The sequence below is a fragment of the Gallinula chloropus genome (assembly GCF_964237585.1).
Source record: "Gallinula chloropus genome assembly, chromosome: 2".
Taxonomy (NCBI): Eukaryota; Metazoa; Chordata; class Aves; order Gruiformes; family Rallidae; genus Gallinula; species Gallinula chloropus.
Genome location: NC_140086.1, coordinates 91,736,524 through 91,758,209, shown reverse-complemented (window position 1 = coordinate 91,758,209; position 21,686 = coordinate 91,736,524). Strand labels below are relative to the sequence as shown.

The window sequence follows — 21,686 nt, the reverse complement described above, 5'->3', positions numbered from 1 at the left end:
TGCTTCAGACTTTTCACAGTCTCATCTCTTCTCTCCTTCTCAAACCCGATCTATGAAACAATTATCACCCAATTTTGACAATTCCTTTCACTCCCCCACCTCTCCTTTTCCTGGCTGTTTCCTAAGACTTCTTAATTCAATCCTGTTTTGGTTTTTTTCCATTCTTTTGGGACAGGGCCCAAACATCCAAAATCATCCTTGCTCCACTGAAATCCATATGCACCTTCACACTGGCATTTAAATCCTCCCATCCTAGGTTTGCTTTTCTTTGGCTTGATTACTTTGTGAATGGCCTTGTTCATCCTTTTATCCTCCTGGTGCATTTATTAGTACATGGCGCACACAACCCCTTGGGCACAACTTAATATATTACACACCTCTTTTCATTTCTCCTCTGTGTCCTTTCTCTTCATTACTCTGTAACACTCCATGGTAGCTCACATGCTGTCTTTAAATGGCTTGTGTCTTAATCTTGATTTTGTTTTTGATGTCTCTTTTATTTCTTTTCTTTTTTTTTCTTTTTTTAAGAGGAGAAGCTCGAAGTATTTATAATGATTTTTAAATGTATTTCTCACTCTTATTTATAATCTCCTGAAAACTGGAAGCAAAGCTCTTTTTCTTTATTAATATATCATTTCTATTGCCTTGTACTGCTGGAGCTGATCTGTCTTCAGGTTTTAAATATTCTCAGACTTCAGGGATAGTTGGAGCCAGGATTTTTAGTCCAATCAATCTCTGAGTGTGGGGCTCTCTCTGAATGTTATCTGACATTTATTTATTTTTATTAAAGATCATCTTCTCCCTCAGGATAGGAAACAACAACAACAGAACACATATACAAAATTACACAGACTTTGCAAAAAGTTATTTTTATAAAGCTGGCCGGATTTGGGTCCATCACTACTGCCTCTGTCCCCTTGCTTTGTTCTCCTTGTCTTTCTTAATGATGATATAAAGACACTTAAAGAATATTTCTTTTGGATGGGAATCAAGACTCATTCCTATTGTGAGGTCCAAGAAGACCAATGTCTGTACCTCAGCAGAAACCTGCTTGAAGTCACTTGATCCCACATCCATATCTAGGCCCATGGAGAAAACTCTTCTGAGACCTCTGCTGTCCCGCTCACTTGCAACTCACTTTTCTCTCATTTCTCAATGATGTTATCAGTGCCTCTCCCAACCCCAACACCTGAGCTTATCAGCTAATGAAAGGGCAGCAGCTGTTTCCAGTATGTGCCTGTCTCATAAGCAATACGAAGTACCCTTCTTAAATTGTCTTCCAGGCATAAAACCCACCTGGTCATCTTTTATTAATGTCCCCATTGCTTTGTTTAGTCTATTCGTAATTATCTCTGTAAATATTTAATGGTCACGACATTGATCTGTGTAGCCATTCTTGCTTTCTTTAATGTCTCAGGCTTGCCATAGAATACAAGAACTACAGAATCAGTTCAACAAATTATGGCTGGGAAGCCAGTTCCTCAGCTGTGCTCATTTCTACCAGAGAGAAGTTTCTCCATATGGAGAGGGAAATGTTCCCCTCATCCTCCTTTCCTTAATGCTCATGTGCTTTACAAGCGACGTCTCTCTGTCCATTCTCATTCAATATCTGTAAGTGTATTTGTTATTTGCATGGCAGTAGACATAAAAAAATTGCCATCCTGATGCACCCGACTTTACATACACCGAGAGAAACCGGTGAGAAATGCCCCAACCCCTGGAATGAGTTTAGAAAAAAAATGCATTACCTAATTACAGAATTGAAGTAGAGTTTCATTTTCTACACTGTTATCCCCCGCTTGGTTTTATCATCCTTCCCTCCTGCCTGCTCTTCTGGTTCTTCTTTCGTAGATTACAAAGCCAATGACACATCTGAGTTTGATTCAAAGTGAACCAGCGAAGGTTTGAGGGGAGGGATTATCTCTCTCACACGTTGGCATAACAGTTTTCAAAAACTCACCTGCCACAAAGTATATCCCCATTCTCTGGTAGCCCTTAGCAAAGTTCTATGAGCATGATTCAGCATTGACTACTCTCAGCAGCATCAAAAATTCTCTGAGTGTGCGTCATTTTCCTTGAATAATTCTTTTTTTCTGTAGTGCTGCTTCATTAACTCTCCTAACTGACAAGTTTTACCCTGATCCAAGCTTTCATTTCCACTTTGAAATGTCTTGTTAGACAAACCTCAGATCCTTCTGACTCTGCTCCATGGCTGGTTTTCACCCATTATTAATGAAATGTTCAGAGTTTAACAATCCTCATTTTGGTTGCTAATATCATTGCATGTTCTAGGGGCTGTATCAGCAGCTACACGGATGTAATTTTGTTCATATCTGCTGGAGGATATGTATAAATTGAAAGCAAATTTGCCCCTCTATTCCCTCCTTTGTTTTATTTGTTGCAGCAATGAAGTTTGAACACTTTGTTGGCTTTACTTCACAACCCTCTTCCTAGATTGTTTTGGGGTTTTTTTCTTGCTTGTGCTCTCCCTTGAACGCCAGTAGCATTGCAGGAATTTACAAGTTCTGTCTGTCTTTTCTGCTCATCTTTGAAACATCCTGGGCAAACCGTGTGATGGTGCTGTAGTGTTTTTACTTCTTTTCCTGAGCATTCAGCCAAGTGAGGGCATTTCAGCCTTGAGGACCTAGATGAACCACTCTCAGAAATTTCCCTTTTAGCATACTGTCCTGGGCCCTAAAGGCAAGGCTTGGCCCACAGTGATTTTAGGTGGGTTTTATGGAAAGCTGAGTGTTCTAGATCTGACCTCCCTTATCGGCATGACTGACTGGGAAGATCTTGTAAAGAATCCACAATGTGGATATTCTTATGAATATAACCTTTTCTCACCCAACATGAAAATCAGCTAAGCATGTTTGTTTTGAGCCAAGAAAACAAAGCTACACACTGTATGTTGGTGGAATTGATTCTGAAATCTCTTCAGAAGTGCCAAAGCTTCAGTCTTAATAGTTATAAAGCAGACCAAGCTTCAGTGGCTTCAATAAAATTCAAAGCTTGCTTTAGAAGGCAGACAGATGTGGGGGTGTCTGGCTGGAAACAACTGTAGTTTGTGAGACTTTTCATATACCCCAGCAATCTCCAAGCACTGGCAAGTTTTCTCAGACATTTGCATTCAGAACACAGTAGAAGTATCAAAAAGCTTCTTCAACTTGCAGTCAAGTAAGTACAATGAAAGATTGTGGCCTTCAGATTTTAACAGATAGGTCCCAACTTTTAGACCTAAAAATCTCTTTTCTGAAAAGAGCCAACTTTTTCAGACATATATTGGCAAATGTTACTGGAGCAATGGCAGGACATTAAATGCACAGGTTTGTTTTGGTCTGTATGGGTCTTTCCAAGAATTCAACATTCTGGTCTCATCTCTTCTCTAAGGAACTATCATTGCTGGAATGAAGCTTGGATGGCCAGACCTGATCTTCCTGTTGGTTTTGGAGGATGGCAGGTTGTTGATGGGACACCCCAAGAAACTAGCGATGGTAAGATTGTTTAAAGCCCTCCTCAGCTTCCTTTCCAGTGCTTGTGTTCTTTATGGGCAGCAATGAGCTAAGACAGTGTCACCATATAGCCAGTGACAACTTCTTGCACCAGATAACCACACATGTCTATGTTCAGGGCCTCCTCCTGATTTGTTTTGAATTCTAAAACAAATCTGTCCCTATTATAACACAGTTTATGATGCATGTGCACAAAATCCCATATGAGAAAGGCCCTGCTTGGTACAGAAAAGATGTGAGTCTGTTGCCGGAAGATGGCTTCTAAAATTTTAGAGAAGCTATACAGGACCCTGGTTAAATTAATTCTCCTTCATTGTGTGTCAGCCAGCTTCTGCAGTCCTTGCTAAATTTCCTGAGCTGGCAGGAGGCAGGAGAGAAAAAGTGAAAAGCCACTGCTGTTTCTTCCCATTCCCTGATTCCTCAGTTCTTGAAAGACACTCTTAGCAAATTTGCAGTGAGATGTGTCTCAGCCTGTGGTATAACTGAGCCCTCCCAAAATTATCTGCTCTGAACAAAATCATCTTTAACTGCATTCAAGCACTTGAGACTTACAGTGGACTTCACAATGCCATAAGGTACTGAACCATTAGACTGTTTCAGACTTGAGTCTGTGTTACTTAGAGGGCTAGCAGTACACGTTAATCTTTTCACTTCTTGGTCAGGAGTTCCCATAAACTATCAAAAGGGTTCACCAAACCCCAAGAATTGTTTTTCTTTGACAAAATATAACATTTTTATATGTGTTTTAATTAATTTAATGTCTCACTTTGTCTTCTCCCCACAGGTATGTACAGGTGTGGCCCAGCGTCAGTTCAAGCCATTAAACATGGTCACGTTTGCTTCCAATTTGATGCTCCCTTTGTCTATGCTGAGGTACCTACCCAAAAATTTTTAGTATGTTGAGTGATGTTAGTGAGACCATAGGTGAGGCAGAAGATGGGGCTCCACTGCAATTTATGGACTGCAAAGTTACTTCACATATACTCCACATCAAAGACAAGTCTCATAATTATATTTTGACATGCAGGCTAATAGATGTGGTATGGCTCTAATGAATGACACAGATTTCTCTAATCTCTGCTCACCAATGTAATAAGCAGAAAAAGCCTCTCTGGCTCAGGTGAAACTTCTGGCTGTGGCCATTTATCCATCCCATATTCCAGCTATGCTCACAAATGAGTCACTAGCTCTAGCTGCTCATCTTCATCCCTTGTTAGCTGTTACCTCCTTCTCAGGCTTGCCAGCAAAGCTGCTTATATTAAGGTTCCTTTGCTTATTTCAGTCAAAATGGTTGCAGTGATTTTAAAGAAGTCTTTGTTCACCATGTTCATTTTTTCTGCAGTGGGTCAAGAAGAGCTCACTTGGTTGGTTAGTCTGGCAGATCTGAGAGGGAAATATCTACATGAGGAGGGAAAAGGCCTGGTCTGGAGTTTTAGCCTCTTGTACCACCAGAGCTGGTGTGCCCAGAACTGCAATAGCTGTAGAGCAAGCTCTCTAACTGAATTGTATATAGCTTAGGACAGAAGAGAATAAAGATATTTTGTCTATGAAGTATTTACCTCTCTATGGTCTAAAGTTTTTTGGTGCAAGGAATTTGTAATCATGCACCCCAAGTCCTAATGATATCTCTAGAGCCTACTCAAGTTTATACTGTCTGATGTTCTGAAGCTACGAATAATAAAATTGATCTGGTCATTGTTGTAGCATATGACCAGTTTCAATGAGAGTAATTAATGGGACGTGAATTCAGCATGCTGTTGTTTAGAGGAGAGATAGGCCGGCTTCCCTTCCTCTCTCTACTTCCATGTATCTCAATCCTTTTTCATTTAATTTTATAGGTGAATGGTGATGTTGTTTATTCAAGGAGGGAGAAAAATGGAACACAAGTGATAGAGAAAATCGACACAAGCCATATTGGGCAGTTGATTGTGACCAAGGAAGTCGGGGGTGATGGAATGATGGAGATTACTGAGGAGTACAAGTTCCAAGAAGGTAACCTGAAATGGGGTGGGACTGTGTCTATGGATATTTACCTCTGTCTGATATTGGATGGTGGATTTACAGTGCCTCTGTCATTGAGGGAGCTGCAAGAAAAGCTGCCAAGGTGCCCTCTGGAACTCTTGATTTGTAACTCCATCCGAGAAACACTGCAGGTGTCTTGAAAATAGCACAGCTTTGCTACTCAGAATGCTTTGGACTGAGTAGGGTGCAGTGAAAATAAAGGAGTAACTCAAAGCATTCAAAACAATTCAAGGCTTTCTATGTAGCTGTTTAGAAATTTCCTCCTTGGGACAGATATTTGCACAGAGTAAATCGGTGTAGTTCCATTAATATCAATTAAGCTAGGTTAATTTATCTGATACACCTTGAATCTTTAAGACTTGGAATTTGTGAAGTCCTGCTGATGTTACCCTCACCACAGGAAGGTTCACTGCCCTCATCCATTCATTTCAGCTAGGACAAACTGTGGAAGATGCACCCTTATGATCAGTGAGTGAGCTAATGCAGTACCCCAATTTCTCTTCTAAATTTCATTTTCATTCATTTCTAGGCTCAGCGGAGGAGAGACTGGCTCTCGAGACTGCTGTGATGTACGGCGTCAAAAAGCAAACTACCCAAGATACCACATATCAGCCACAGACAGATGTTGAAATGGTCTTCCAAGTGCAAAAGGCAGTCCTTGGCAGTGACTTCAAAGTCACCATAACTTTCAGGAACAAAAGTCGCAACTCCTACACAGCTACTACATACCTTTCAGGCAACATAGTGTTTTATACAGGAGTCACAAAAAGTGAATTCAAGAAACACTCTTTCAGTGCAAAACTGGAACCCTCTTCATGTAAGACTTGTATAGTTGTTTTCAAACCTGCTAGCTTTTTTTTTCTCTGTGTCATTAACTGTCACCAATGTCTTTTACCCATGGGTAAATGCAAATCTATTATCTAGGAGTAGGATACTCTATTTAGTATCAGGAGGCTCCACTCTCAACTCTGGCCCTGCTACTAGTATCATTTAGAGCCAAGACTGTTTTTTCGGGGATGTTCCTCCCTGCATAATGCTCTCTTACACCAAGGTATATGCTTGGGAATTGTTAATTTTTCTTATTTAGTACAAAAGAAGGTAAAGGAGTGTGGTTATTGAGCTGAGAGGTATTGTTTTTCATACCCTTAGCTTCCTAGCAGTATCTCAGCGAGTGAAGAAAAAGATCTGGTCCCACAGGGTGCCATTTACAGGGCACAAAAGGTGAATATCTTGTCATATCTTGAAGAAATTTACAAGATCAGAGTAGGTCGAGACGCACATCTGGCTTTGGAGGACTGGCTGGTTCAGGATTTCATACTTATAATCTAAAAAGTTGATCTGTAATTAGAATGTGCCATTGCAGAGCAGGGACATTTGTCAACTGGGCAGGCACTCAAAAGGTAAGTTATCTTTACAGATGCAGTGTTCACTTTTCCTAGTGTCCTCTGGACTTCGGTGGGGAGATCCTTCTTCCCTCTTCTCATGAGAAAAGCAGTTCCTGGCAGCCTAGCTCACTTGTCTGAGGGCAGGATTTACATTGCTCAAAGCAGGGATGAGGGATATTCTCCTTTTTTTATTTTTGACATAACCAATCTATGTCATGGAAGCAATGTCAGCCCCATTTGGAAAGCAGTCAGCAAGTGTTGAGGACCTGCTGTACTCCAAAGCGCTATGGAGAAGGATAGTTTTAAATCCCTGGCTTCTCCAGCAGCAAGTGACTGCCAATCACTTGTTTTCCTGACAGGCCTATGCTGTTGGGTCAGTGCCTCCAGCTCAGCAACAGTGATGAGAATGTGCTCTTATGGAGACTAAGTCAGAGGATGCTCCATTTGAGTTCACTACTGAGAGAGTCAGGACAATGATTTTTCCTTCTTGATGCTGCCATTGGGTCAAAAAAATCTCTGCTCAGTGCAGCAGGAGTGGAAGAACTTTGTGAGGCCAGAGGATCTGAAGCCTCTTGATCTGGGTCTGGCGCTGGATTAGAGCAACCCTAGCTGACTTCTGAGCTTTCTCATCTGTCTTGTCTATCTCATCCTAGTTCTGGAGACACTGCAAGCCCTCTCCTCAAAGAGGACAACTTTTGTCTCAGTGAGAAGCCTCCACTGAACCACAGTTCCTGCTGCACTGTGAAAAAAATTAAAAATCTTCTGCTTTCTTCCTCACTTTGAGCACTATCTAAAATTGCATATTTTCATTTGGAGCTGATTAATCTCCAGAAAGTAGGACTCCACTTACAGGGATCTACAGGGGAAGGTTAATAAATTTCTACCTCCAGTCTGTAACAAAGCCCTGACGGCTGCTTGATGGTTCTTTCTAACTCCCTGTCTCTTTTGTGGGGAGTCTGGAAATGGACATTAGGTTGTTCCAATGCAGCATATCCAAACACAGTGTGGAGGTTTATATTGGCTTGCATTAATTACTAAATATTTGATCTGAAATGCTGCAAAAGTTTGGGGGACTTGGCTAGATACAGTAAAAAAAAATCAATGTCAACTGCTCAGTCTAAATTCTGTGCCACTTCTTCAACAGGGGAAAATTCAGTCATCTTGTAGGAGATGTGCAAGTACCTGCTACTCTTTCTGGTTGTACTTTGTGCTCGATTCTGGGACTTACATCTGCTCTTGCATCAGAAGTCTGTGTAAGGTGTTATTACCTAAGCCACAGTTTCTGCAGTTCTTCGAGGCTCATCTATGTCCCCTGGGCAAGAAAGGAAATGGATAGGTGATGTTTAAGCATCACTGAGCCTCATAATTCGTTTTTTTTCTAAGTTTGCAAAAAGCTTCTCAAAACTGTGCTGGAAACTCTGAGCTGACTGACAGTGAGTGAACACAGACTGGAGAGAGGCACCTGAGAGAACATGGCATGGGTTTTTTTGCATGTGTACCCATAGTATGCCTCCATCACTGTCTCTGGCTAAGGAAACATGTTTTAAGGTATTTACTAACTTTCAAGGTGGAAATTAGCTTTTATCTGAGCTACAACCATCAACTTGTGGGACAGTTTGTTCTGCAAGGGGACAAAAAACCCTCACAATGTATGCCACCTCTGAAGGTGATACATCAAACCTGAGCAATAATGCCTTTGCCTTTGCCTTGGAAAGGAGTAGGTTTGCAACCAGCAATGGTTTCTGGGCAGATGGGTGCTGTGAAGGGAGGCAGCGTGGTCATTTGCAGCTGTGTGAGAATACTTTGTCAGGGGTGTGAGGGGAGGGAGATACCTTCCAAGGCACTCAGGCAGAATTTGTAGGCTTCATTCACAGCAAGAAGTGTAAATATACATATATAAAAGTAACAAAAGATTACAGTATAATAAAGATGTGTCAAAGGCATTCTTCCAGCTCATGCTGCTGAAAGAATGAAACTAAGTTTTCAAACAGGAAGCGAATGCATGGTTTTCAGAATAATGATTAAAGGAACTGTGTGGGTTGAAAACATCTTTGAGGATTTGAATAGCTTAAACCTTCCAGTGCCTTCAAAGGTGCTCTCGCATCCACTTGGTTATATTTAGTTTTCTCTATTTTTTTGAAAAAAGAAAAAAAAAAGCCATAAGGCAGCTCAATGTTGTGTCTCCCTTGGCTTTCCTAGGTGCAGTAAGTGGTACTGGCAACTTAACAGCACAGCCAACGCTAGGCAAATGGAAGTCTATTATTATTTTTTTTTTACCTGTAGTATTAAATTTAAACAGAAAAGTGCATCTTTCCTTCCACTGTAAAGCAAATTTCTCTTGGATCATGGCTAACTTATTTATTTGTTTGTTTACTTTGCACAGATGAGAAATACCTTGCCTGATTTATAATTTACAGTTTGGGGCATTATGGGAAATTCCTTTACAAGAAATGCAGAGTGAGAGGGAGGGAGGAAAGGGGAGCACATCAAGTAAATTTAAGGCTGGCCTGGTAAATCCAGGTCAGGTGGCCACCAAGGGAATAGCTTTGAAACCACATCAAGGAACTGGTTTGGATGTGAGTGGATCAAAAGAGTGAAAAAGCAGTGAATGTCATTTACCCAATTGAATTCAGTTATCTCAGTGTGTACAGTGCATGTCACACATACAATACAAATAATATATAATATCAATAATAATCACAGTTAACAGATGGGAGATCTTGATATGTTTACCTGGGTTGCAATGAATGTTTATACAGTCAAGAGCTCCAGATCTATATATTCTGCCCGGTCACTTAGTTAGCAGGTCTGCTTCTCTGCGTCACGTTCTCACACCACTGTTGGCCTGGGAATTGCAGTTCAATATGGTTAAAATTAATGTCCCTGCATCTCAACCATCTAGCCTAGGGGGACGTGTTTCTTCCGATAATTATTGTCAGGGAGCATGTAAAAGATCTCTGGAGGCTCCGCTGGTGACAGGAGGACCTTCTTGCTAAATTTTGCAGGGAAGTCCAGTGTAGGACAAAGGCAGATATCCAGACGTGCCCTGGAGAGCAAGTGGTCTCCCAAGTAGCCTGCATGGGCTCACAACATCCCGTGGCTGCACTGGTGTCATCCCTGGTGGCATCCCTCTGCCAGGAAGAAAGGCACAGAAAGCACAGGAATAAAGTGAAAGAGCAAGCATTTACAAGGGCGACACTCAAAAGCCGGTTTGGATCCTCTGTGCCTAGGAGCTATTTATTGCCAGTCTTGCTTCTCATTTTGTGGTAGTGCCTAGAAACCTTCAACAGTGACCTGGGCCCATGCTGATGGGCACTGGGCAGAAGCTGTGCACAAACCCAGCACTTGCTTCTGCCTGTGAGGGAGCTCACAGTCTAAATGGAAAGAGGCTGAGATAAGAGGGTGAACGGTGAGATAAAAGACATTAAGATAGTTCGGGGAAAAAAACCTGCAAAGCCATTCTTTGGTTGTGGGCCACCTTTTTTCCAAGGTATTTGTGTAACTGGCCCTGGCCTTGATGGGAGGAGCAGTTAGCCTTCAGATGCCTTTTTTCTCTCCTGTTTCCCCCCTCAGCCAGCGCTTTCGATGTTCTGATCAAATCAAGCGAGTACATGAGTGATCTGCTGGACCAAGCCTCCTTCCATTTCTTTGTGACGGCACGGATCAATGAAACAGGGAAGATTCTGGCCATGCAGAAGGCAGCAGTCCTGGAAATTCCCACCCTGCGGATCAAGGTAACTTAAGGTTATGGTGGGAGAGAGCAACCACCATGCTGTGCGTGGGCTCTTCTCCACAAGGCTGTCACAATGACTTCTGGGATGGAGGGGTGTATGTGTCTGTGTGTGCACATTGGACCTGCAGTCCAACATGGACCAGTAGCAACTGGCTGGAGTGTATGAGGGTGTATAGGTAAGTTTTATGTTGTTCTGAGAATCCCTGAGGCTGACAGCGTCACTGGTAGTATAGAGCTGAAGTGATCTCAAGTGAAGGAAGGAGACGAAAAAAGTCAAAGAAAGCTGGATAAGGGTAAGAGAGATTACTCACTCAGGTCATTCAGGTCTTGAACTACTTCTTAAGTCAGTTATATCTAAAGCAACACAGCACAGAGGCCTCTTGCTGAAGCATGAAGGGCATTACTACTGAGGTGAATATGCTTGGACAACTTCTGCAGGTACTGTGGAAAGTTTCCCCAAGCTTGGGCATGCAGAGTCAATTTAAGACATTTATTTCAGGATTTCAGTGCTTTGCTGCCAGTGGAGTTCCCTGAAAGGTCAAGCATTTCTGCAGATGGTGGCACAGTACCCACGGAAATGTAGAAGTGTATGTTCGTGATAGGACAAGGTCCCTATGTCATATGGCATATGTCAAAGGCAGGACTGAGATTGAGTTCTCAATTTATAACTGGGCATCCAAATCAATTGCTTCATTTTCAAAAGCACAGAGCCTTCATCTGCTTTGAATGATGTCATTTGGATCTGCTTTTTGCCTAATGTGAAAAAACAAATCAGAACACCTGTTCAGGAAGCTTTATATAAACATCAGTGCAGCTCTCTAAAATTCAGGACTTTGAAAGAAATCTAAGTTTATAGATATTTCTCCCCCTGTATATTTATTTGAACTAATGTTCAGGTTTCCATATAATAATTTATGTAGTAACCACAACCTTCTGCAGAAAAATGTTCTAAAAAACATAGATCAAAACTACAGTGAAGTTTGGAAAAAAAAATAATTTTAAAAAATCCACTCCATTTCATGATGTGCAGAAATGTCACAATGATCTGGTCGGATTACTGGTATTTTCAAACAAAAGCTTTTTGGTTTACTGAGCATTCTGCAGAGGAGGTAAACAAGAGGGAGAAACTCTTCTTAATACCTTTCTTCAATAACCAAGTTTTAAAACTAGAGAGTTCTTTCAATTCAGTACTTAAACAGAACATCTTATAAAGCATCCTCAATTTCAGCTTCATGACAGTTTATCCTCCCTGTTGTTATGAAGAAAGGATGTTTAGTATACAGGATAGGTTGTGATCCAATAGCCATGTTTTCTGGTAAAACTGAGTTTGTCTTTCTCTGTTTCCTTGTGCTGTGTGAAAATACGCTGAAATTTTAATAGCTGGATTTTTAAAGAGTATGTGTGTGAATGTATATATGACTGTGTATTTATATAGGTAACTGCTTTATTGCATTTTTAAGAAATCTGAGGAAGCCTGTCTCCCCAGTTTTCTTGTCAGATTTCTTCATTGAATGTGACTGGCCGACTGGAGTTGTTAATGTGAGAGTAAAAGAGAAAAATGAAAAAATGTGCTTCCCCTCATGTCTTTGGGTACACCTTTGATCTCTCTCTGTTGGTCTGAGGAGATTGTCAGAGTTAACAGTTGAGGAAATTACACATATTCTAATTTAGCTTGAGACCAGGTTACAAAAATAGGCTCAGCAAATACATATCATGGTCTCAGTTGCATGTCTGGGAGCTCAGGATGATTTTTAGTCCTCCCACATAACAGTGATCTTAAATGGGCAATTGCAATAAGGAGGACATAAGACCTCTAATTGGGCTAGGATTTCTGAAAATGTCACTGATGTCTTTTTGCAAATTCAGGTGGCTAAATGATGTTGAAAGCTTAGCTGTGCGAATCTCATCCTTTACTCCATTCAATATATTGGTATTTGGTGCAGAGCAATTTCTTACACTAGAGTCTTTTCAGCTTTTTGCAACTGTCATACTTGCTAAAAACTCGAACTAGGGCTGCAGACCCCAGCAGAGCACTTTATTGACAAGATTTTCTTAGTTACATTTCTCAAGGCTCTTTAAAGTAGTCCATGGGATCTGCCAGCCGTAAGGTGAAAACCCTTTCCTGACCATTTTATATTCTGTGAGAAATGTTCTGTTTCTAGGGGAAAATAAAACCCCACAAACCAAAAATCCCCATGCATGTGGTCTTTGTTTAAAAACATGTTCGTGTGGAGGTGTTTTCCAGGCAGCTGTACTACCGGCAGGGATTTGGAGGGACAGACAGATCCTTTCAGCTGTGTGCTGTGATGCACGTGGCAGTCAATGCAATCACTGCTCATTAGTCTCGCAGTTTAATATCTTCCAGTGCAAAATATATTTCCTTTTTTGCTCTGTAACGGTTTTGTAGGACGACTGACACTCAGGTCTACATGGAGCACGAGAGATGGTTGGTTGCAAGGCAGGGAGGCGACAGGCACAACACTTTTTGGGGGTGTGACCTGATGTTCCCTATTTAGGCTAGGAAGACCTGCTCTTCTCTTCTGGGCCTTATGTCCTGAGTGGGCTCTGTACTTCAGTGCTGGTGGGGAGCCTAGGGAGGGGGTGCAAAGCCTGGGAGACAGACCTCCTATGCTAGACTTGCCCTCCCTTAGACACTCGGCTCCAGGTCTGCACATGCAGATTTCTGGCTTTTTTCCTGTGGAAATGAGGTCCTGCCTCTTGACCTGCCATGTGGCTTGAGGGAAGATTGATTGGGTAGAAAAATCTGCATGGTACCTATGGGCCCATCCAACAATTTTCCTATGACTAGGTTTGCTCTGCTTGTGTGCTCCATTCCCCCTCCTCTCCTTCCTTGCCAATACTGTGTATGTAACCCCACAGATTTCACCGGGGAGCATTTTATTATCAGCTTGTGCAGCGCTGTCCTTTCCTTGTCTTGCAGACCCAAGGTGAGACGGTAGCTGGTAAAGAAATGTCCGTGACTGTGGAATTCATCAACCCTCTGAAACAAACCCTGGAGAACGTCACACTCCGCCTTGAGGGACCCGGCGTGCTGAGAACAATGAAAAAGGAGTTCAGGTAGGGACAAAAGCACAACTAGCTGGGAGTTCGTCCCCAGCCTGGTCACAGGAGGGAGCTCACAAGGGACACTTAATGCTGCACTGAGTAATTCAATTCAGATGCTCTCTCTTTACTTTAGAATTCAATACACAGGGGAGCAATAGGTCTCAGTAGTCAGAAGTCTGGCTGACCAGAGAGACTGTGCAGAGACTGAGAGCATTTCATCTGTTCAGAACGAGCATTGGAGGATGGGGATACTGGTTGTGGGGAGTTGCTAATGCAGCCTGAGGTTAGTTTTTCACTGTATTACATTGTTTTTAGCGCTCGACAATAGCACCTACGAGCTGCTATCACAGAAAGACAGACAGGTTTATCCTACACACAAAGTGTTTGATGCCACTTACTCAGTATGTGCAAATCAAGCCCTGTGCTGTTTTTCAAAAAGGGCCTTTCTCCACTCATGTTAATCATGATTATACAAGACGCTCGGGTACCTCAGATGATCTTTGCAGCTGATGTCAAGACGCGAAATGTGTGTGGGATGCAGCAGAGCCCTCTGGTCTGGCTGCAGCGGGTGTGCAAGCACACAGCTCCCCCTGTAGCACCACTGCAGAGGGCTGCCAGGCACAGAGGTGTGTTCCCAAGCCCAAGAAAGAGGAGAGTCCTTCAGCCACCTTCATTACACACAGAGTTGCACCTCATACTGACACGGTGGTACTCATATGCTAAGCAAGTTGTTTTCCAAACCTCTTTCTCTCCGAGTTCAGTGTTGTAAGCTCAGCACTAGCCAGTTAGAGGATATATAACTGAGATCCTTGGAAAATTTCACAGCCATTACTTAGTCTTGGGCAGCCAAAGCAATGGTATCTGTCATTACCTGAGCTGACGGTCCCCAGGTGTGTGCAAAAGGAGTTTGAAAAATTGCCTGTGCTTCAGGAGCTGCATAAATTGTCAGCATTATCTGCAGCCTGCAGGGGAGGTCTGAGCCTTATTGCACCTGGGCCAGGGATAAAAAGATCAAAACCAGTCTCCAGAGTGGGGCTGGCTGGAAAAATGACTGTGAAAGGGTATCATACTGTGCTTGCTTTGTGCACGTGGTATGTCACAGACACTGCTGAACATGACTCAGCACAGTCCACATGAGTTAGACAAGTTACAGCAATAGCCCTCATCGCTGCCCAGCTGTGCCAGCCTCCCCTGTTGTTCTGCATCCTTCTGAATCCAGAAGCTGCCACGGGCTGTTCTCACCTTCAAGGATGCAGAAGTTGTCAGGTGTATCAAAGGCGCTGGAGTTAGGGAGAAAAATGACTCACAGAACAGACGTCATTTTCCTTCGAGTCCCCACGTTGTTCGCCTTCTCAGGAGTGCCCTTGGTATCATTTAAGATGGAAATGCATCAGCTTAGTCATTTGAAGATTTAACTTCTCTGAGATGAATGACGGCTGCAGGTTATACACACAGAGGACAGAACAGGGGGCAGTTGTAGTTTATTTAAATAATAATCATATTTGCCTCGGTGCATTCAGAGTGATAAATGGCTCTTGTGTGGTGATGGCTCAGCATATTACACAGAACCATTCATCACTGAATTCTCTCCCAGGAAAATCAGATTAGGGTGGCTTTACTCCATTTGCAAAGAGAATTAAACCTATTCTGGGCTTTCCCCACCCTTCCACTACTTCTCTGTCCATCAGGGACTGTCACACATGGGATGTAGTTCTGCAATTCTTTGTAGAGATGAGAATTTTGATCTGTTTGTATTTTTAAGGTAGCTTTTATGTGTCACTTGGGTGACTCCACAAAACAAGTATGTGTGACATTATTCTGTGAATGAAGTGGCTTGGGGACTTCAGTATTGACCATTCATGAAGACTAGATAGATAGTTAGATAGGTAGATAGATAATTAGCCTCAGATAGATGAGAATCATGACTTATGTATGGAAAAGCCTTTGGCAGCATCAGTTCCTACACAGGACATAGTCTGTGCATGACAGATGAGAGATAACCAGGCAGTGATGGATAGTGTTAAAAGGGTTTTAGCCAAGCATGCATTTGCACTAGCAGGTTAGCTTTGGGTGTTTCTACAAGTCAAATCTCAGCTCGTATTAGCATTTGTAGAGAGAAGCAAGTTGTTTTAGAAGTAGGAGGTAGAGAAACAATAAAAGGTGGGTTTAGTTCCCTAACACAGCTGTTGTCTTCCTGCACACATATGTAAATATATGTAAATATGTGGGCACCAATGATATAGCTAGGAGCAGTCTGATGAGTATCAAGAAGGATTGCAGAGCCTCAGGACAAGGATCCCAGGTCATCAGGAGAGCACAAAGGAATGCTGACCAGTCAGCTTCATCAGGAGCCCAACTTAAATATCTCTGTGGAAACACACATAGCCTGGGAAACAAATAAGAGGAGTTGGAGATGTGTGTGTGCCTGCAGGGCTGTGGTCTTACTGGCATCAGAGAGACATGGTGGGTTTGCTTCTATGACTGGAGTATTGGGATGGAGAGATACAGGCTCGTTAGGAAGGACAGGCAGGGGAAATGAGGAGGGGGTGTCACCCCTGTATCAGTGACCAACTGTAGTGCATGGAGCTCTCTCTGCCTAGGGATGGATGAGGAGCTGACAGAGAGCTTATGGGTCAGGATTAAAGGAAGGGCAGGGTACATTATCTTGGGGGTCTGCTACAGGCTACTGGACCAGAAAGATCAAGTGGATGAAGCCTTCTATGGACAGATAAGAGCAGCCTCAAATTCACAAGCCCTGATCCTCATAGGGGATTTCAGTCACTCTGGTATCTGTCATGGTTCTGCCCCAGGCAGCAGCAGAGCAACACATGCTGCTTGGTCACCCCTCTCCCAGGATGAGAAACAGACAAAGCCCGGAAGGTTGGGATAAGAACAGTTACTGACAACACAGTGAGGAGAACAATAGAGCTTGTGACAGAATACACACGTGGGGATAACAGAGAGCACTTCACTGACTCCAGGACTGACAGACCAACCACACTCAGACTGCTCCTGAGCTGCGCAGACCCACCCCTACCCACCCAGCCCCTTTTATGGGGGTGTGATGTCACGAGGTGTGGAAAACAGCCTGGGCCAGCTCTATGGGGAAGTTAACTCTGTCCTGGTCAGAGCCAGGACATATCTGTTTGGAGGGATAACGCAGCAGAACATAAGCAATCAAGGAGGTTCCTGGAATGCATTGATGAGAGCTTACTTTTTCAAGTGATAGAGGAGCCAACAAGGAGACGTGCCATGCTGGACCTTGTTCAAGAAAAGGTGTTCAAGATCCTCAGGGTAGAGAGGAGGGCACACAGCAAGCTCACCACCCTGGACTTTGGGAGAGCAAGAGTCTGGCCTCTTCAGGAGCCTGCTTGGTAGGGTACCATGGAACAAAGCCCTGGAGGACAGAGCCCAAGAAGGCTGCTTAGTATTCAAGGACTACCTCCTCCTCAAAGCTTGAGAGTGATGCATCCCAGCAAAGTAGAAGTCAGGCAAAAACACCGGGATGCCTGCGTGGATGAACAAGGAGCTCCTGGGCATACTCAAACTCAAAAAGGAAGCTTATGCAGGGTAAAACCAAGGGCAGGTAGCCTGGGAGGAGTACAGAGAAACTGTCCAAGCAGCCAGGGATCAGGTTAGGAAAGATAAAGTCCCGATAGAACTAAATCTGGCCAGGGACATCAAGGGCAACAAGAAAAGCTTCTATAGGTACATTAATGGTAAAAAGATGATTAGGGAAAATGTAGGCCTTCTCCAGAAAGAAACAGGAGATCTGGTTATGCAGGACATAGAGAAGGCTGAGCTACTTAATGATTTTTTCCCTCAGTCTTCAATAAAAAATATTCTAGCCATACCATCCAAGCCTCAGAAGGCAAAGGCAAGGACTGGGAGAATGAAGAACCACCCACTGCAGGACAAGATCAGGTTCAAGACCATCTAAGGAACCCAAAGGTGTACAAGACCACGGTAGCTAATGATATGAATCTCTGGGTCCTGAGGGAACTGACAGGTGAAGTTACTAAACCATTATTCCATCAAGTTCCCACTGACTGGAAAATGAGAAACACAATCCTTATTTTTAAGGAAGTAAAAAGGAAGACCCAGGGAACTACAGGCCGGTCAGTCTCATCTCTGTAGCTGGATCATGCAGCAGAACCTCCTGGAAACTATGCTGAGGCACATGGAAATAAGGAGGTGGTTGTGGACAGCCAACAGGGCTCTACTAAGGGTAAATCATGCCTGTCAGATTTGGTTGCCTTCTAGAATGGCATTGCAGCATTGCTGGATAAGGGAAGGGCAACTGAGCCATCTATCCGGACTTGTGCAAAGCATTTGACACTGTCCTGCAGGACAACCTTGTCTCTAAATTGGAGAGGCATGGATTTGATGGATGGACTGCTCAGTGGACAAGGAATTGCTCAGAATTGCAGTCCACAGCTTAATGTCCAATTGTACTGGGACCGGCATGATTTAACTTCTTTGTCAGTGACATGGACAGTGGGGTTGAGTGCACCTTCAAAAATTTTGCCAAGCTCTGTGGTGCAGTTGACATGCTGGAGAGAAAGGATGCTGTCCAGAGGGACCTTGACAGGCTTGAGATGTGAGCCCACACGAACTTCATGGAGATCAACAAGGCCAAGTGCAAGGTCCTGCGCATGGGTCAGGGCAATCCCAAGCACAAATAGGGGCCAGGTGGAGAATGGATTGAGAGCAGCCCTGAGCAGTAGGACTTGGAGGTGTTGGTGAACGGGAAGCTCAACATGGCCCAGCAATGTAGGCTTGAGGCCAGAAGGACGACTGTGTCCTGGGCTGCATCAAAATAAGCATGACCAACAGGTCAAGGGAGGTGATCCTTCCTCTCTACTTGGCTCTTGTGAGACCCACCTGGAATACTGCATCTAGCTCTAGGCTTCCCAGTACAAGAAAGAAACAGAGCTGTTGGAGGGAGTCCAGAGGAGGGCCACAAAGATCACAGAATCACAGAAGGGATTGGAAGGGAGGGGTCGGAAGGTACCTCAAGAGATCAAATGATTGGGGGCTGAAGAGACAGGCTATGGGATAGACTGAGAGAGTTGGGCTTGTTCAGCCTGGAGAAGAGAAGGCTCTGGTGAGACCTTACTGCAGTCTTCCAGTACCTAAAGGGGACCTAGAGGAAAGTTGGACAGGGGCAGTTTATCACGGAGTGATAATAGGACAAAGGATAACAGCCTTAGTCTGAAAGAGGTTAGATTTTGGTTAGATATTAAAAAGAAATACTTTATTGTGAGTGTGGTGAGGGCCTGGCACAGGCTGCCCAGAGAAGCTGTGGCTGCTCCCTTCCATGCAGTGTCCAAGGCCAGGTTGGATGGGGCTTCGGGCAACCTGGTCTAGTGGACAGTGTCCCTGCCCATGGCACTAGGAGGGGTTGGAACTAGATGATTCTAGGTCCCTTCCATCCCAAACCATTCTATGTTTCTTTGAAATATATATATATATATATATGCAGAGATTATAGCACTATAAATTAGAGGTGGCAATTCTGCCCTCTCTCATTGTGGCCTTGTGAAGATGTCACCTGGCAGCCTTTATGCTTAGAGAATCTGGGCCCCAAGTGTTCAGGAAAGTAGATCAAACCTTGCTGCACAGTAGCTTGTATATCTCCTTCACTTTCCAGCCAGATAATGTCTTGCAGGTCATGCCCATAAACTCTAAATTTAAGAAGGTATTTAACCTCACACAGAAATTGAAGTCATTGCTTGATCTTGCTAACATTTTAGTGGACATTTGGTGGAGCAGGAAGGCCAGCTAAGGGGAACAGAATATCTCTCACTAAGAACAAAGATAAAAAGAGGCAAAACACTTGCTGGAACTGGTCTGCACATGCTCACATCTGATATACGATCTTCCTTCATTTTTTTTTTTTCTAAAAGTAGGTCCGTGCCTCAGGGTACCTATGACTGTATATGCAAAATGCAATGCAGGGCCATGTGGAGATACCTAAGCTAAGCTCTAAGGAGCTAGAATCCCTCAGAACCTGCTTTGGAACAAATACTGAGGTGTGAAGATCCCAGGCTTGCTCATTTAGAGCTAACTAAGATTTCTTGTCCTGTGGCAACTTGTGCTAAGCCTGGACAGTCATTTCTGTCCTGACCCTGGCACAGGACATTGCACCTGAGAGCCAAATCCTAGCAGATGAGAATTTGAAACAGTGTATACATTTTAGACTTACTTTCATCTCACTTCATTCAGTTGTTTGCAGAATACCATAGCCATGTGAGGTGAGAACCCTGGCTAAATTCGTTATCCTCTTAATGCTGAAGGAAAAGAGCATTCGTTTTTACATATAGCTGCACTACCCTCTCCATTGGTTCCTTTGGAGCAGCTGGATCCTGATATCCCCCAAACAAAATTAATCAATGAATATTAACCTTCAAAATGTGCACACAGAACACAGTGAAAGCACTGAGAAAACATGGAAGCCCAACACGTGAGGCTTTCCATAGATCTTAATTTTTACAAAAATTGAAAATCAAGAGTAGTGCAGAATATAGTTGCTTTATAGTATGAGTTATCAAGAGTCATACATAATGTAAAAGACTAACTGCTAACAGCAGGACTCCCAAGAACACTTTGATTTGTTTGTATGGACATGAAAAAGTCACCTGAAGTGGCCAGTGAGGACATCTGCTGATTTTACAGCCATGGCAGGGTGGTACAGGGTCAGAGTTAGTGAGTGGCTCAGCATCTCATCAACTCTGCATTGGGTTTACATGGGAATGCCCTGGACACTTTGTAACAAGGAATTACCAACAGGTTTAAGGAATTACCAACAGGTTATATCTATAATAAACAGGTAACACAGAATTATTATAAAGTAGAAAAAAAATGTTAGCTATAAAGAATGTAATTCTGAAAGTGATCATGAGAGAAAGTGACAGGAGGCAGAGAAAAACTGATTCATTTTGGAAATTTAAAATTAGCCTGAAGAAAGGCTAGAAAAGGCTTTGACAGAGTTAGTTCCATGAGGAAAGGAAGATGGAGGGAATAGTTTATAATGCACTTATGAGAATGTGTGAAACAAACAATTTGAGACCTGTTATATTGTCCACCTCCAGTTTCTTCAGTGGTGGGTCAGTTTGAGAGCATTGGCTGACTGACAACAATATTGTTACTTTCCTTCTTCCCTACAGGCAAATCCCAATGAACTCTACCTTGATCTGGGAAGTAAAATGCATCCCAAAACAACCAGGGTTACGAAAGCTGATTGCAAGCCTGAATTGTGATGCTTTGAGGCATGTGTATGGTGAGCTGAACGTCCAGATTCAGAAGCCATGATCAAAGGTGCTGCCTTCATCTCACATTTAGCTATATTTCAAAATATCATGGTGGAAAGGGGAAGAAAGAAAAAAAAAAAAAGAGGTAGAAATCTACTCATTGTTAATTTGGTCATCCTTGTGCTGAATACAATTGGATAAAGTAATTGGTAACACTGAGTAAAACATGAGAAATCACCTGGATAGTGAATGATTTAAAATTAGATATATGTAATTAAGGCAATTCTAGGCCATATTATTCCTATAGTTCACTCATATTTATGGTCTTTTGCATTAGTGCTTCAGAGGAATCTGGAAAGCTCTCCATTCATGAAAGTGGTCTGAACTTTAGTTTTAATTAAGTCCTGATATTTCACTGAAAAGGAGAAAAAAAGAACCCAGCGTTATAAATTCTTAGACTGAATTACACAACCTTATGGTAGATCATTCAGGCTGCAATAAACCCAGGTATTTCCAGCTAAAGGGGCTGCGTTACCTTAAAATGTTAGAATTTTCCAGTTCATGGAGAGCTCACTTTGCTGGAAGCATCTCTCAGGAGGTGTCACCTCTGGCATATTCCCATCTCTTTGTTTACTCTTGCTGCTCCCCCATGCTTTTTGTTTTACTCTTCCACGTGTACTCACCTCTTTATTTCATGCCCTCATCCCACCTCAGA

General features: G+C 43.0%; 1 protein-coding gene across 1 annotated transcript in view; it reads left to right on the top strand.

Annotated features, from left to right (window-relative positions):
* The window catches only part of F13A1 (coagulation factor XIII A chain), a 61,288-nt gene extending 39,883 nt beyond the window's left edge, over positions 1-21,405 (top strand). Inside the window, exons 8-14 of the mRNA XM_084280527.1 lie at positions 3,391-3,494; positions 4,297-4,385; positions 5,351-5,504; positions 6,064-6,351; positions 10,493-10,653; positions 13,594-13,730; positions 20,888-21,405. Of these exons, the coding sequence (XP_084136653.1) occupies positions 3,391-3,494; positions 4,297-4,385; positions 5,351-5,504; positions 6,064-6,351; positions 10,493-10,653; positions 13,594-13,730; positions 20,888-21,032 (1,078 nt within the window). The 3' untranslated portion in view covers positions 21,033-21,405. The remainder of the gene's footprint in view (positions 1-3,390; positions 3,495-4,296; positions 4,386-5,350; positions 5,505-6,063; positions 6,352-10,492; positions 10,654-13,593; positions 13,731-20,887) is intronic.
* Positions 21,406-21,686: the final 281 nt, after the last annotated feature.